General features: G+C 33.5%; 1 protein-coding gene across 3 annotated transcripts in view; it reads right to left on the bottom strand.

Moving 5' to 3' along the window:
- Positions 1-18,279, bottom strand: part of CSMD3 (CUB and Sushi multiple domains 3) — a 1,193,315-nt gene that overhangs the window by 923,862 nt on the left and 251,174 nt on the right. For all 3 annotated transcript variants that reach the window (XM_024129404.1, XM_024129405.1, XM_028500327.1), the window contains exon 4: positions 3,971-4,165. In XM_024129404.1, the coding sequence (XP_023985172.1) occupies positions 3,971-4,165 (195 nt within the window). The remainder of the gene's footprint in view (positions 1-3,970; positions 4,166-18,279) is intronic.

Below are 18,279 nucleotides of genomic sequence, written 5' to 3'. Positions count from 1 at the left end.
AGTAAGTCAGACAGAGAAAGACAAGTATCATATGATATAACTTATATGCAGAATTTTTAAAAATGATACAAATGAATTTATTTACAAAACAGAACTAGACTCAGAGACAGAATACAAACTTATGATTACCAAAGGGGAAGGGGGGAGGGATAAATTGGGAAATTGTGAATAACAGATATATAAAATAGATAAACACCAAGGACCTACTGTATAACACAGGGAACTACATTCACTATCTTGCAATAACATATAGTAGAAAAGAATATGAAAAAGAATAGACAGATATAACTGAATCACTTTGCTGTACACCTGAAACACTGTAAATCAACTATACTTCAATAAAAGAAGACTATTTTATTTATGAGATGTTTTATATAAACCTCATGGTAACCATAATACATAAATCTAGAGCAGAGACACAATAAGGAAAGAAAAAAGAAACTGAGAAATATATCATAGAAAATCACCGAAATAAAATGGCAGACAGAAACAATAGAAAAAAAGAAACAACAGAAAATATAGAGCAACCAGAAAACAAAATGGAAGTACGAATGTAAATGGACTGAATTCACCAATTGAAATACAGAGTGGATAGACAGAATACAACACAACAGCCAACTATATGCTCTCCAGGACACTCAGCTCTAAACACAAGCACAGACTCAAAGGGAAGGGATGGAATATGACACTCTAAGCAAATAAATGGCAGCCAAACGAAAGTGGATGTAGCCATATTCATATGAGACAAAAGAGAATTCAAACTAAAAAATGATAAGGAGACAGATATGGAAATACTATAATGATAAAAGGTACAATTCATCAAGAAGACACAACAGTTATTAATACATATGCCCCTAACATAGGAGCACCAACATATATAAAACAATTATTAACAGAACTAAGTGAGAAACTAAGAGCAACACAATAATAGTAGGGGATTTTAACATCCCACTTACATCAGTGAATGATGATCCAGAGAGAAAGTCAACAAGGAAACAGTGGCCTTAAATGAAACACTAGATAAAATGGACTTAATAAATTTATAGAACATTACATCCAAATGTGGAACACACAGCCTTCTCAAGTGCACATGGAACATCTCAAGGATAGAGCATTTCTTGGGACACACAAAAGAAGTCTCAATAATTTAAGAAGACTGAAATCATATCAAACATCTTTTCTGATCACAATAGTATGAAACTAGATATCAATTACAAGAAGAAAGCTAAAAAAATAACAAATATGTGAAACGTACATGCTACTGAACAACTATTGGATCAATGATGAAATCAAAGGAAGATAAAAAATACACCTGAAGACAAATGAAAATGAAAATACAACATACCAAAACTTATCAGATGCAGCAAACATGGTACCAAGAGGGCAGTTTATAGCCAAAAAGCCCTACCTCAAGAAATAAGAAAAATATCAAATATACAATCCAACCTAAAAGAACTAGAAAAAAAAAAAAGAACAAATCCCAAACTGAGTAGAAGAAGGGATATCATATAGATCAGAGTAGAAATAAATGAAACGAGACTAAATAGACAATAGAAAAGATCAATGAAATTAAGAGCTGGTTCTTTGAAAAGATAAACCTTTAGCTACAATCACTAAGGAAAAAAACAGAAGAAAGAAGGTGCAGATAAATAAAATCTGAAAAGAAAGGGAAGAAGTAACAAAAGATATCACAGAAGACAAAGGATTATAAAAGAATACTATGAACAGCTATACACCAACAAATTGGACAACCAAGAAGAAATGGATACATTCTTAGACTCATACAATGTTCCAAGACTAAATCATAAAGAAATAAAAAAATTGAATGGACAGAAAACTGATAAGGTAATTAAAACAGTGATCAAAAACCTCACAAAAAACAAAATTCCAGATCCAAAATGGCTTTTCAGGTGAATTCTACCAAATATTCCAAGAATATTTAACACCCCTTCTTCTCAAATTTTTCCAAGAAATTGAAAAGGAGGAATGCTTCCTAACTCATTTTATGAGGCCAACATTACCCTGATACTAAAACCAGACAAGTACACACAAGAAAAGAAAATAACAGGCCAACATCTGATGAACATATATGCAAAAATTATGTTACTATTAATGTTACTATTTATGTTACTATTAAAATTATGTTACAACAAATATTACTAAACTGAATAACAACAATGCATTTAAGAGAGCATACATCATGATCAAGTGGGATTTATTCCTAGAATTAAAGGATGGTTCAACATCTGCAAATCAATCAATGTGAGATAGATATATATATATATATATGCACACACACATATCTGTGTGTGTATATATACGTACACACACACATATATCACGTTAACAAAATGAAAAATAAATATATGTTCCACTCAATAGATACAGAAAAAGCATCTGACAAGATTCAACACACATTTATGACAAAATCTCTCAATAAAATAGGTATAGAAAAGAGTATTTCAGTGTAATAAAGGCCTAGAAGACACAAAGAAACGGAAAGATATTCCATGCTCAGCTCATGGATTAACACTGTTAAAATGTTAGAAGAATTAACATTGGAAGAATTAACATTGTTAAAGCTCCCATACTACCTAGAGCAATCTACAGATTCAATGAAATCTCTATCAAAATTCCAGCAACATTTTTCACAGAAATTGAACAAAAAGCCCTAAAAATTATATGGAACCACAAAAGACACTGAGTGGCTGAAGCAATTCCAAGGAAAAAGGACAAAATTGGAGATATCACACTGATTTCAAATTACGTTACAAAGCTATAATAATCAAAACAGCATGACATTGGTAGAAAAACATACATAGAGCTCAAATGGAGTAGAATTGAGAGCCCAGAAATAAAACTACATATATATGGAAAATTAATTTATGACAAAGCAGCAAAGAACACACAATTGACAAAGGATAGTCTCTGTGGTGAAAGGCACTGTGAAAACTGGACAGCCACATGCAAAAGAATGAAATTAGACCACTATTTTATGCCATATACAAAAATCAGCTCAAAATGGATTAAAGACTTGAATATAAGACCCCAAACCATAAAATGCCTAGAAAAAAGCATAGACAGTACACTATTTGTCATCGATCTTAGCAATATCTTTCTGGATATGTCTCCTAAGGAAAAGGAAACAAAAGCAAAAATAAACAAATGGGGCTACATCAAACTAAAAAGCTTCTGAACGGCAAAGCAAAGGACCAACAAGATGAAAACACAACCTACTGAATGGGAGAAGATATTTGCAAATCCTATAATAAATAAGTGGTTAATAAGCAAAATAGAAAAAGAACTCATAAAACTCAACAACAACAAAACCTGATCAAAAAATGGGCAGATGACTTGAGATCATGATTTCTCCAGAGAATTTCTGTGGGCAAGATTCATGCACAAATTCAGCTAATGTTGAACATGTTCTGTCTTCCAGGCTATGTACTTTGTATCTTTGTCTACATTAGTATATTAATATGTTTTCCCCATAATACAAGTGATCCTTATTAGTATCGATAATAAATTATACAGCATTCTTAATTTCACGAATTCCCATGCTAAGCTCTCTACCAGAAATCTTTAAAAGATTCATAGATTCAGTCAGTATTTAAAAATGAAAACAAAATCATGACTTTGACAGCCTAACTAAATTTCTAAGCATCATAAACTCCATGTTTTTCCAGTACAAACATCAAGACACATATATACACAATGTATGTATAAATATGTATAGAAATATAAAATATAATCCATTGTCTCGTTTCACAAGTAATGTTGTCCTAAGTATTTTTCTTAATCTTTCATGTACTGTATGTGCTTTTTTCTAAGCTTCAGATTTTATAAAAGAAACAAGCACAAATATGTTTTGCAAATATACTGTCTGATTATCATTCTTATTTTAAAATATTTTCATTATGTCAAACGAATATTCAATCAACATAAAAATAAACATTATTTTTTTCTTTACCTCTACAGATGGGAACAGGAAAATCCCATGAGGCTGTATTAACTGAATTGGCTATACAGGTGAGTTGAGGGTGGCCGTCAAGGATATATCCAGTTACACAGCTGTAGCGGATCTTGTCCCCAACATCGAACCTTGTACCATATAGCACACCTTTGGGTGGAACTCCTGGGTTTCCACAAGAGCTACTCTGCAATTCTATAGAAGGGAGGAAAAAGGAGAGTTTACAGTTATTTTAATATATATATTTTAACATTTTAGATTTATAAAATTATATGTAGATACAGTTTTTTTTCTTTTAAGAAGATTGACAGAAAAATGGAAATGTCTGCTATTTCAATTACATAAACAGAGAAGTATGGGAAAGGAATGAAATTTTACTGAATAGGGATTAGATGTCATTCTTCGTGCCAGCAAAATTTAGATATTTTATATTGTTTAAGTTTGTGGCAATTTTTTAAATTAGTATTTATTACTCATATTTTACAGATAAAAAGATCAATACCATTTATGTGGCTTCTTCAAAGTTACATTCTACTAACATAATAATATGCAAATCAAGTTTCATCAGTATGCTCTCCATTACTCTGATGCTCTAAACCATGAATATTTATCTGAAAAAATATATACATTCTGGGTGGAAACTTTTTTTCACTTAAATAAGAAAAATATAGTGCAGCAAAAAATGGACATATTTTTGAAGTTGGAGAGACTGGAATAGAATTCCAGCTCTAATATGTGTTTAACCTGGAGAATACAATGAGAATTATCGTAGTAAGTGCATACACTTGTGAAGTTTTAATTAGATCAATATGCAAAATATCTGAAAATTGTCTGATATTCACCTATTGCCCTGTTATTTTATTAGTTGATGCTTAAAAGTATACAAATATACAAATATAAGAGATTTTTAAAATAATATTCATCTCAGAGAAAAATACATTTTCACTTTAAGTGGAAAAAAATAGAAAAAATATAAAGAAATAGCAGAAGTTGGGAAGAATTATTTTTTCTTATAGTATATTCTAAATTTTCTATTATATTACCTTTACATTACATTACTTTTATACTACAAATAATAGAAATACAAACAGTAAGGAATGAATGGACTAAAAGGTATTCCAGTTTGAGTAAAGTCTATGGCTTACTTAATAGTAGTATACAAATGTTAATTTCCTAGTTTTGATAACTGTGCTATGGTTACATAAGTAGTTAATATTAAGGAAAGCTGGATAAGAGTATGTATATGGGAACTCTGTACTATTTTCACAATTTACCTGAAAGTCTGAAATTACTGCAAAATAAAAAGGTAAAAAAGACGTCACAATGCAAAAAAAAAGTATGTTTCCAATTAGCCTTGATATTCATCCTATTTGTTCAGTTAGTATCCCATGCAATATCATTTTACACTAAATCAAATAATTATAAACCACTAATATTGAAAATATCAATAACAATAGTAAGTAAAAATACAATACCAAAATAAAACACACTTCATAAAATGTAGATATAACTGTACAAAAGCAATCATAATTCACTGATAATTGGTACAGTAAACAAAGCTAAAATTTTATATTTTTACCCATAATATGCTTATAGTACTTTTGAGAGTGTTTAAGTGAATTTTTTTTTTCTGTTTAATTTTTCAAGAGTATTGAAAAAAAATCAGTGATGAATTTCCAGTGAGGTCAATCAGTGAGAAGTGTATTGACGATTCATAGAACTTGCCCTATATACATTAGAAATGAAGTATATACTTTAAGTTTAAAGCAATTATTTTAGGTTCTCAATCCTAGAAAAGAACTTGACTAATATGAATTAAATATCAATGGTTTCTATAATAACAGGCAATTTCCTTAAGCTTCCTCACCATTTAATTATACATTATAAACTGATATCTGTAAAATATTTTAAAATATCTGTAATCAAGATTAATGATTTCTAATATTTCACTTTACTATTTCTCAAAAGCATATTTTATAGGTTCATTTTCAGTAAAATTTAAAACATATTTATTGTCTATAAATTTTCAGCCATTCTTTACAAAATACTTTTGAAATGAACAGTTTATTTTGAGATAGTTAATTTTTTAGAAAATTCAATTGATTAATAGATGAGATGTTTGCTGTAAGAGATGGTGAGGTTAATAAGTTTTGATGAAATGAGTAAGAATTCAATCCCTTGAATATAGTAATAAAAAAGGAAATACTTTTAATGAAACTACCACTTGTGTCCTTAGATTCAATCCACTCCTTTCCCTCTCACCCCTAAGACATAATTAAGGTCAGGATTTCAATTATCATGAAGTTATATCTAGGGGAAAAAAGCAGTTTCCAAATTATTTTACAAGAAGTGGTTAGGTGCAGGAATAAAAGGAAGAAAGAAGAAAGCTCTAAATTGTTGCTATACTCAAATTTAACTTTTATTTAAATGAACAAACATGCATTACCCAGAAAAAAGTACCTAAAGCAAAAGGAAAACATGAAGTGAATCAGTGAATTAATAATAATACTGGTTGGAATTTTAACAGAGTACCTAATCTAGCCCTTGCCTTGTGGCTGAATTATTTCTAAACCAGAAGACAGATAAGAATTTAGCCTGTTTCGAAATGAAACTCAAAGAAGATAATTCCAAAATGTATCTGGCTCTCACTTTCAGAAATTCCTTTCATTTGCCCTTGTTCTTTAACCTTCAAAAACAACAACCTACCCATCATCCTCTGTACATTGAGTAACCCATGAAAACAATTATTAGTACGCTTCACATTCAGGTTTAATAGATCCCAATTCTATAGTCATTGATCATGGATTCTATTTTTTGTGCCCTCCCAACCTTTTAATTTGGGACTTCTCTCTAAGCTGCTTATGTCCAGTTTAAAACGCAGAGCCAAGAAAGATGTGTTATTAACTGGAAGAATTATATAACCCACCATTAAAAAACCTGCTATATTCTGATTGAACATCCACTTTTTAGTCTTGATTTTTTTAAATAAATAGTGGTGCACATTTGAACTTTTAAATAAAATTAGCTTTTTCATTACTATAAGAATTTTAGAACTAGCTTAAGATAGATTAATTTTTAAACACTGTTTCTACCAGCTATCAAGAGTTTGAATTTCGGAAAAAAATGAAGATATACATGGTAGGTCATGTTCAGTAATACAGATTACAAACTAATCATTAATATGCATGGTATTTACAAAGTAATGATATTGTTTATTATGAAATCATTCTTAAAGAAAATAGAGATTTAAGCATAAAATGAATAATTTTCATGTAATTCATTAAATGTACATGCAAGATAACCACATTGTGCTTGTCACTTCAATGTGTTTCTGAAGCAGATGATTACATCTAAAAGCAGAATTGCTGAACAGACTACAGCTATCTTTCTTCACCAACAGATGACATTAATATATCAATCAAAAGGTTTAGGTGATTAAAATAAAACTACAGAACCTGATAAATCTCATTTGATATTCCATAATGCAAAGTTTAAAATGGGACTGGAGTGTGTTGGTGGGGTACTATCAAGTTATATTCACCATACTGTTGGTTGAGCATTGATCAAATTTTTTAATGCAAAGATTACTAAATAAAAGAAACTCCCTACATACTAAAGGTTTATTTGAATTTACTCTTGGAATTATGCCACAAGATCATGTTTGTAAGACAAAACTGAAATTCTTAGGGTGGGCAGTTTAGTGAACTGAAAAGAAAACTGGAAAACATGTCTGAAGACTTTACACTCAAAATATTCTCTAAAAATGTCAAAGGCCCTTTATTTAATTTTACTACTCTATCCACAATAAATTATTGTGCATTCATTGGAAAGATGTATATTTTATTTATCTTCTCTTCTCACAGATATTGAAATTATCAGCAAGTAACATGAAGGAATTTGGTAACATAAACTATTGTAAAGTGTAAAGGATTGTTGATACAGCAAACAATTATTTGGGAGAGATCCAAGATAAACAAAAATCTAATTGAGTTATAGAGGTTAGAGTTAGTGGCATTCATCTATATTAGTTAAAAAGAAACATAACAATAAATTACTTGGTAAATGACACAATTTATTCATCAGAGGCTCTTGAGGATTACCATTAACATTGCTCTGTGATGTGTAACAGGTACAGCAACAACACCTTCCTTGCTTTCTAAAAATTTACAATTTGAGAATGCTAATAGCCTTAACTGTTGAAATCAGCTCTGAGCCACACTTTGTTTTAAGCATTCATTTTCCCACCTTACATCTCACAAAATACCCAACACCATATATGATCTCCCTCATTGTACAGAAAGGGAAACTGGGAATCAGCTTAAGAAACTTTCCCATGGCCACCCAACTAATGAATTGTAGACTTGTGGTTCAAGCCTGTGCCTCTAACTTAAAAGTCTTAGGTCATTTCAAAATTGCATGCTGTTACCGATGAAAAGTAGATATTCATTCCACAAATGTTTATTAACAGCTATCATGGGCAATATCTTGGGGATATAGTTTTGAAAATGACAGATATGGCCCTTCCTTCATAGAGTTCATAACTTGATGTTAACTAAGGAAAGAAATGACTACAGAATATTAATTATAATGTAGTAATTGGGATAAAGGAAACATATAGGCTAAAATGAAAGTATATAATTAAGAAAACTTAATTAGTCTACATTAAAAGGAGGTCTGGAAAGAATTTCCTGATGATGTAAGGTTTAAAAATAGGATAAAGAGTTAGCTAGAAGAAGAAAAAAAAAGGAGAATTATCAAGCATATTCACAATTTTAAAATATAAGACTCAAAGTACTATAATAGTTATTAGACTTGAAAACACAGTGAAGACACGTTTTATGGATGTGGTAGGGTAGAAACTAAATTGGAAAAAAAGTATTCCAAAAGGGTTGACCAAAAATATATAGGTTCATGTAGTAAATATATATCCTATGCGTAAGTCATGAATAGAAAGGACAGCTACTCTGTCATTAAATGTTACTTTGAGAGAGATACCTTATATAAACTCTTCAGAGGAGAAAAACTGAGACCAAATAATTGGAATCCCTAAATGTATTGTGTTGGCCAAAAGTGCCTTCAGTTTTTAAGTAAAAATAAAAGACACATTTTTCATTTTCAGCAAGAACTTTATTGAACAACGTTCACCCTTTTGTTCCACTACCTTCTGCCATTTTTCAGGCAACTTCATAATTCCATCTTCCCAAAATTTATCTTTTTAAGCAAAGAACTGTTCCAGGTGCCTTTTACAGTCTTCCAAGGAATTGAATTTTTTTCCATTAAGAGAATTTTGTAAAGACCGAAATAAATGGAAATCTGAAGTTGCAATGTTTGGTGAATGTGGCAGATGAATCATAACTTTCCAGCCAAGCTGTTTTGCCTGGTCATCAAAGAAACATGCAGTCTTGCGTTATCCTGATGGAAGAATATGCGTTTTCTGTTGACTAACTCTGGACACTTTTCGTCGAGTGCTGCTTTCAGTTGGTCTACTTGGGAGCAGTATTTATTGGAATTAATCGTTTGGTTTTCTGGAAGGAGCTCATAATAGAGGACTCCCTTCCAATGCCACCATATACACATCACCTTCTCTGGATGAAGACTGGCCTTTGGTGTGCTTGGTGGTGGTTCATTTTGCTTGCCCCATGATCTCTTCCATTCCACATTGTTGTACAGTATCCACTTTTCATCGCCCATCACAGTTTGTTTTAGAAACGGAACGTTTTCTTTACGTTTCAGTAGAGAATCGCATGAGGAAGTATGGTCAAGAAGGTTTTTTTCGCTTAACTTATGTGGAACCCAAATATCAACGTGATGAATATAACCAAGCTGATGCAAATGATTTTCAATGCTTGACTTGGATACTGAGTATGCTGGCTATCTCCTGCATGGTAATGTTGACTGTTCTCAATTAATGTCTCGATTTGATCGTTATCAACCTCAACTGGTCTACCCGACCGTGGAGATCATCCAGTGAAAAACCTCCAGCACGAAACTTCACAAACCACTTTTGACACGTTCGATTAGTCATAGCACCTTCTCCATACACTGCACAAACCTTTTTTTTTTTTTTGCGTTTCAGTTGCATTTTTACCTTTCTTGAAATAATATAGCATAATATGCTGAAAATGTTGCTTTTTTCCTTCCATCTTCAATATTAGAATGGTTACACAAAAATTCACCAATTTTGATGTCTTTTTTTAAATGCACACTGATATGATGGCTGTCACATACAATCTAACAAAATTATTTTGAATGAAGTTAAAGACAACTAAGTGCTACTAGAGCCATCTTATGGAAAAAAACAAAAAACCCTTTTGGCCAACCCAATACATATAAGCAGGGATTTTCATAGTATGTATGATATGTACTATGTGAGTTTACTAATTTAATATGAATTCAATTTAATATGAATAAGTGCCTTAAATAGGATAACCAAAATTAATTTTTAAAAAGGCAAACAGCCAAAATAATGTATGCATACTATTTGGATATGAGAATATCGACTTTACAAGGCTGTTGATATGATTATATAAAACAATATATATAAGTCATTTATATGCTGAGCAAACACTCACAACATGGCAGGCATTATTATTAGCTCAACAAGTTGCAACTTTATTATTATTACAATCAATTTTCCATTTGAGACATCTAAATTAGGTGTGATTAAGTTATATCTACTAAAGATTGGGTCATGCCTTCACTGTGGACAAAAATGTCACCTGCTATATCAGGAAACAAAGGATGTTGCAGCCATCAAGCCATCAGCCACTGCAACCACCCCCAACTGTGCACCCGGAAGGGAATGAGGATGGAGAAAACAGGAGATTGGCCCTAGATAGTTAAGGTGCAAATTAAAGGAATGATTTCAGTAAGCCTAGATCCTTGCATCTTCCCATACATAGAAAAGTGCTAAATTCATTAACTTGAGATGTCTGTTTTTTTCTTTAGTTAACAGTAATCTTTTGATGTTCTGACTACCTGTTGTTGTGGGGTTTTTATTTGTTTGTTTTTGTGGGGTTTTTTTTGCAGAAACTCCTATATATCCTGGCTCTTCCCTTGCCTCGTCAGAACAGTCCCTCAGAGCTATCTGAGAGGCTCTCTCCCAGGTCTAAGTCCTCAGTATGTCTGCCAAAAAAATATAATTCTCAGCTTTCAGGTTATGCATTTTTTTAAAGTCAACATCATTAAATGCTAATTATTCCAGGTGTAATCTCAACTCCTGGTAGAAGATTTGTATAACCAAATTCGCAAAGTGTCACTGATTCCTTCATTCTTTCATCTCCTGGTTGGTATCATATCAAGCATCATACCAGGCGCAGTGATTATAAAAAGATCTTTGATGTATTGCAGCTTAAAAAAACCCCAATAAGTTAAAGAATAAAAAGTTAAAAATACAAATTAAATCCTGGAAGAGAGTATATACTATAAAGGACTCTAGGAGAAGAGTCATGTTTTCCTTGAAGAAATTCAATAAAACTCTTCCAAGTAATTTAGAAAAAGATGAGTGATTTATACTAATAAACACATTAAAACAAACTTGGTCCTAAAAAAAAATCTGATTTCTTAGGAACACATGGATAATTGTGAAAGGCAAGATACTTAACAAAATATCAAGAAGAAAACCTGACCTTGAACACTGGAATGAAAATCAAATGAAAGAATAATGGATACCATGACTACAGAATTGCATAATTATTCAGTCAACAAGATGAAGCATGATCCTGCTGAGATCAATTAACAATGCTTTAAAACACTGTAAAATTATATCTACTACAGGAAGTAAAACCATGTTGTTTGTACTTCTTACAGAAAATTAATCTCAGGGTTTTATTTTTCCAGATGATTAAAAATAATTTAGGTGCTTCCCTGGTGGCGCAGTGGTTGAGAGTCCGCCTGCCGATGCAGGGGACACGGGTTCGTGCCCTGGTCCGGGAGGATCCCACATGCCACGGAGCGGCTGGGCCTGTGGGCCATGGCCGCTGAGCCTGCGCGCCCGGAGCCTGTGCTCCGCAGTGGGAGAGGCCACAGTAGTGAGAGGCCCGCATACCACAGAAAAATAATAATAATAATTTAGGAGAGCATAACATCAAGTTGAACCACCCAGCACTCTCATCCTGAGACTTCAATGCACTTAACTAATACATTTTCCAACTTTTTTTGGGCTACAAAATGTTCTTTTATTACAGATACTGAATCATTTCATTCACACAGGACATCAATGGTGTTTGAGAATTCATTTGGAGACTGTGGCTTGACTAAACATTTTGTGAATATTTTGAATCAGTTATTCTATCTATCATGTCCCCATGGACTTTAATTTCAGTATATATAACCAAATGGAATTTACTTCTTTAAACGTTTGCTTTCTCACTAGCCTATGAGCATCTTGAAACAGGGGCTCTAATTCATCTTTGTGTATCAAGGACTTAGTATTGATACACTGTGTAGTATTTTGTTGGCCAGCAAAAAAGGATTGCTCAGTTAATTGAGTTATCTCTAATAGAAAAATATAAAAGACGATCATCACACACAGTTTGTAAGAGTAAATGTTTAGACACAAAATACAAGAGTGTAACTGGTACATAGAAAAGAGCCATAGGCATATCATGTGTTAAACCTGTGTCATAATAAGCACTGGAACACATTGGCAACATCTTGTATGGGTCAAATTACATAGTTGAGTCATTCAAAATTGTTTTCTTATGAAAACGCATTAATTTCTATAAGCCAGTTCCTAAACATGAGAATAATTCCTAAACTGCTGGTCATGCCACAGTCCTCAATGGGACGCTGAAGATGGAGCAAACATTAGGCCTCATTTGCGATTTTGAAAGTCATCCTGAAGCTTCAAATAGGTTCAGATTTGGCAATCAAAAGGATAAATGACCATTATTATTATTTTTTATTTCTTTAACCTAATGAAAGGGAAGTCAAACAAACTACTGGCTGATAAAGAAGAAATGAGAGCAAACCAGCACTGTTCTAGCTAATCTACCTAAGTGGAGAATAGATTACTAGATTGATGGTGGGGGTGTGGGGAGAAGTATGCACATAAATTACAATGTATTTCAAGCAGGAGAAGGAGAAAAGACTACTGTCCCTTTTTTTTTTTTTTTAATTAAGATAAATCTTCTGGTGGGCTGATAATACTTCCAAAGGAACTTAGTGTGAACCAGTGGAAGAGTCAGTGTAAAACCAAACATAAAAATGTAACATCATTCTGTTCTGATATTGGGGTGTAGGTAGGGCCCACAGGCAATAGAGATAAGTTCTGAGAGTCAGATCAAGAGTAATGGTTAAATATAATATAGAAAACCCACTGCACAATATCCAGGCATTTACTGGATATGTACTTTTGATCTGTGAATAAGAGGCAGTTAATATCTTTCAATTACAAATAGCAGTGCCCCTTTTTTGGCAAAATAAATTTTACCACCTAAAATGAACTTATGAAAAACAATATTGTATTTGCTTTGTAAACTAACTACCACTGTATTAAAAGAGATGGGTGGAAAGGTCATGAAATATGAAATATGAAAAATGTTATGATTACTTAAAGCTAACTATATCCTGTATAGCTACCAGAATATTAAAAAGCAAAAGAAAAATACAGAATGGAGGCATATTAGCAGCATCGTCACTACAAAGTTTCTATAAATGGAATAATCCTGCATCTGGCAGGGGTAGCATTTGATAGCGTGATTCAGAATAATAGAAAAACATGAATAGACTTTCTGTATGACAGAATTGGGACAAGTATCGGTATTAAGACTTTTTGGATAAAAGTAACTTAATTCTTTAAAATGATGTGTTACACTGATTACAGATAATTTACTATATATTCATCGAATATGAGTGAGAGATACCACTATATTTCAGCAATTAATCAATTATCAAATAATTATTGAATCCTGAGGTATAAATATCAACGGGGTATAAAAACCATTTTCTGTTCTTTTAGACCTTATAACTCAATTGGAAAAGTAAGACATGCATAATACAATCTTCTGGCAATTAAATAATAAAACTAATTTCAAAAACTGAAAAAAATTTAAGTTATATATTTATATAAAAGGAATAATAGTATATGAAATGAGATGAGTAGTATTTTAGCTGGGGAGGACTCAAAAGAAGTCAAATAAATCACATGAATAAAGGCCCAGAGACAGAAATGTGTAAGATGTGGTCAGGGCAATATACAAAACCAATGGCTTAAGCAGAATACCATACATATGAGAAAACACTTCAGAAAAGAATGGTCACACTTCTGAGAGCTTTTAAATTACCTCTCCTATGGTCAATGCTATGCTAATGCTGCCAAAGACCCCCAAATGAAATGACTTAAATAGATAGTAGTTGTTCCCTTTATGTGACTCCCTGACCAGACTAGGCTAGGATGCAACAAACGGCGGCAGGTAATCCGATTCCCAATTGTTTTCTAACCTGTTACTCTGTCATCGCCTTAGGCACTGTTTACACTTGCTGAAGCTGGATTGCCAAAAAGGTTAAATTCCAGGCTACTGGGAGTTTAATCAGAGGACGTTCAGAAAAACTCTCCCTTCTTTCCCCTTACTCTTGACACAACCCTTTGTCTTTTCTACACCCTTTGCAAATTCCAAGCTTTCTGGGAGATGGACAGCCATTTTTTGTTTGTTTGTTTGTTTTGTTTTTCCATTAAGGCCAACTCTAGTTCCTCATGGATCACTGACCTGTTAAGGGAAGAAAATGAATGGTCAAATTAAATATTCCCATGTGGATAAGGGAAGAAAGGAGAATATTCCACAATCAATGGCCATGGAAATAAACAGACCCTGTTGAACAGGAATTATGAAGACCCTCATACCCTTGAAGACCCTGCTTCTGCTCTTGAGAAGGTGCTCCTTTGTCCTGTGTTCTCTGTTGTCTCCTGGCGTTTCCTGTTGAATAGTTCTTCCTTGTCCATATTCTCTGTGGCAAAATTTGAAGTGGGTGTGGGAGAGCAGACTATCTTGGGGTACAACAGTTCTTATGTCCTACAACTGTTAATGCAGGTTTGGTGCCTGAAAATTGCCTTAAGGACTGAACAACCAAAGAGTTTTGCAGATGAGTTCTGGGTTTATTTGGCTAAAATTTCCTCTAAAAACTTAATAGGAACTGGTTTATTTGCTTCCAGTTATTTTCATGTGCCAGTGAACACTCTCCACCCACTCCAACTTGCTTTAACCACTTTTTTAAATTGAGACTACCTTGCATTGATCAGAAGCAATAAGCCTGGGCAGGAATGCAATTCTTTATCTGATCTTTGCCCCAGGGCTGCCCTTCATCCTCTAAGAAACTTAATAGGAGACTCTGATAAACCTTCTTATCCCCTGCTGTACAGAAGCAGTTGGCTTTTCCAACCCATAAATCACCAGAATTTTAGACTCTACTTTCTTCAATCTCTTCTCGAAAACTGGCCAATATCAGGCTGAGCTCGTCTTTGTTGTAAACTCTTGTCAAAGGCGGCCAGGAACAGGACACACACCTTAACAAAGTTTTTTTTTTTAACTTCATCCTTTCAAGCTAAAGCTTCAGTGGTCTGTCTTCCAGATTGTCATAACAATTACTTCACCACAGTTGCCATAACTCAGAAAAGCCACCAGCCTTCCAGCTCATAATATGTTTCCTCACTACTACTCCTGACCACAAAACAGTAACACATATTTTAGGTTTTTTTTTTTTGTTTTTTTTTTAAAATATTTTATCTTTGGCTGTGTTGGGTCTTTGTTGACGCACGTGGGCTTTCTCTAGTTGCGGCGAGCAGAGGCTACTCTGATGCGATGCGTGGGCTTCTCATCGTAGTGGCTTCTCTTGCTGTGGAGCACGTGCTCTAGGCACACAGGCTTCAGTACTTGCAGCACGCAGGCTCAGTAGTTGCAGCACGTGGGATCTAGGGCACACAGGCTTCAGCAGTTGTGGCTCGTGGGCTCTAGAGTGCAGGCTCAGTAGTCGTGGCGCACAGGCTTAGTTGCTCCACGGCATGTGGGAACTTCCCAGACCAAGCCGCGAACCCGTGTCCCCGGCATTGGCAGGCAGATTCTTAACCACTGCACCACCAGGGAAGTCCCTAGGTTTTTATTTTAATGCACCACTTCTAGTACAAATATTTCATCAATGCCAGAAATAAAAAACACTTTATTAAGTAAAAGGGATTTAATACTGTTTCTAGGAACAAGTTCTAGGATGGACCTCTTGATTAATACAGAATCAGCCCAGTAAGGGGACTACTACCTTTAGGTCACCAATGGAATTAAGTTTACCTAGAATCATTACCACCTTTCTACCAACCTCTGAACAGGAGAAGGAAACTGGAGAAGAGTCACTTGCAATTATAATTCAAGGATCCACTATAAGAGTTTCAGAAATGTGGTTTTGCTTGTTTCTTTTCTAACATTTTCATATAGAAAAAGGGTGAAATGGAGATGGATAGGTTTATCTGATCATACCACCTAATATTTAGGTATCTCCCCCTTCATCCTGTTTCAGAGTTTACAGGTTAATCCTTTCAAAATACCTCCATACAATCCTTCCAACTCTGCTTACAGAAGCAAATCCAATCTCCCACTTGATGAAGATCCTCCACAATCATACCCCTTTATACTTCTCCTAAATCTCCCTATGCTTGCCTAGTCACATGTTCCATTCCAAATAGTTAGTGTCCCTCAATATGATCTGCTCACACTATTATGAAATATCTCCTTTTCTTCTCTATCCAAATGTTTCTATCCTTCAAGACCATAATCAAGTCAGATATTATATTTTTCATGTGCATCATTAAAACTGCAAACTCTTTAATTTGGACATACTGGGCTCTCATATTTTTTATGGTTAAAGAATTAGCTTAATTCAAAGATGAACTGCGAAGTTAGGAAAATATGAGAAATCCAAATTATTTCAAATCTCTTTGGGAATTTAACTTTCTTGAGGAAAAAAATTTTGAACCCCATACTGACAAAAAATACAAGACAATAATCTTTGTTGGAGGCAGGATTGGTGGGGAAGTGAAAACCGGGGCCTTCAGAGTTTCCTACATGACAAGCAGTGCAATGAATCTTGACTATTTTACTCTTCCAGAGTAATGTTCAACCTTTTCTCCCTATAGGAATAGCTCTGAAAGTGTGGAGGAAAACTAAAAACAAATAGGGAACTTGTTCCAGTTGATTCACGTTCTTGCAGTTGACCTAATCATTAGAAAAGGAAATACAGTGAAAGAAAGCTCCAATAATGAAATCAAATAAAATTGTCTTGGAATCCTATCTCTGCCATTCACTAGTGTGTGGCCAAAGAGGCTTTCAATACTTCAGTTTCTTCTTTAGTACCACAGGCATTACCAAAATTTATTTGGGCTACTTAAGCAAATTAATAGGAACTATGATTTTAACAATGTTGTGAGTTTCTTGATATCACCACATTCTAATGTTCATTTAATGGTCACTTGTTTCATACTGAAAAGATGGCTGTTTGCACATGAACTCATTTTCCTCAAAAAATATGTATTTATGACACTTGAGTTCATTGAATATGTCTGATCTCATTCCATTCAAACCACATCACATTGAACCAAGGCAAAGGTTTCTCAACAATGCATTTACATTGTTATTCAGTTCATTTATCTTCACTGAGCTCTTAACATTTAAGATGTATTTTACCTTTTTAAGCATTGGCACCTATTAATCATGCTAACTAGTTCTGTTACTGGTTATAGCTCACGGTATAATACAATAGAAACTGCTTCACCAGAGCTATGAAAAACTAATTGAAACCAATTATGACAATTATCTCTCTGTTCAGTTGCCTGCACTGGACTGTTCCTTCATTCCATACTGTCAGACTGCAGAGAATTTTCCTTGATGTGACCTATCCAATTGCATTTCAGGCTTTATTCAGTGAGCATGCATACTTCTGATTCAAACTAATAGGAGCTATGCATGGATTGAGTGAGGACTGGAGTTATTAGAATTGCAATATGAATATAAGTGATAATTAAGTATCATTGGACTTTCTTACTTTAATTAAGTACCCACTTAATCAAGCATATAATTAAATTTAAGAGGAAGTGCATTGTGTGCTAATTGCCATTGATTAATAATATGCTTATTTATACATGCAAACTCTATAATGGAATATATCTCCAAACTGTTTCTGAATGACAATAACTTACTTCTGCATAATGAAACTATTAATGAAATGGAGTCTTATAAGAAATGTCAGATGAGAAAACAGCTCAAATCTCAGAACTCTTCTAAAACTTTTTTTGATGTATTAGAGCAATTCATATGAACTCACACAGG

This window comes from Physeter macrocephalus, chromosome 15 (assembly GCF_002837175.3).
Source record: "Physeter macrocephalus isolate SW-GA chromosome 15, ASM283717v5, whole genome shotgun sequence".
Lineage (NCBI taxonomy): Eukaryota > Metazoa > Chordata > Mammalia > Artiodactyla > Physeteridae > Physeter > Physeter macrocephalus.
This window is presented reverse-complemented; position numbering and strand designations above follow the sequence as displayed.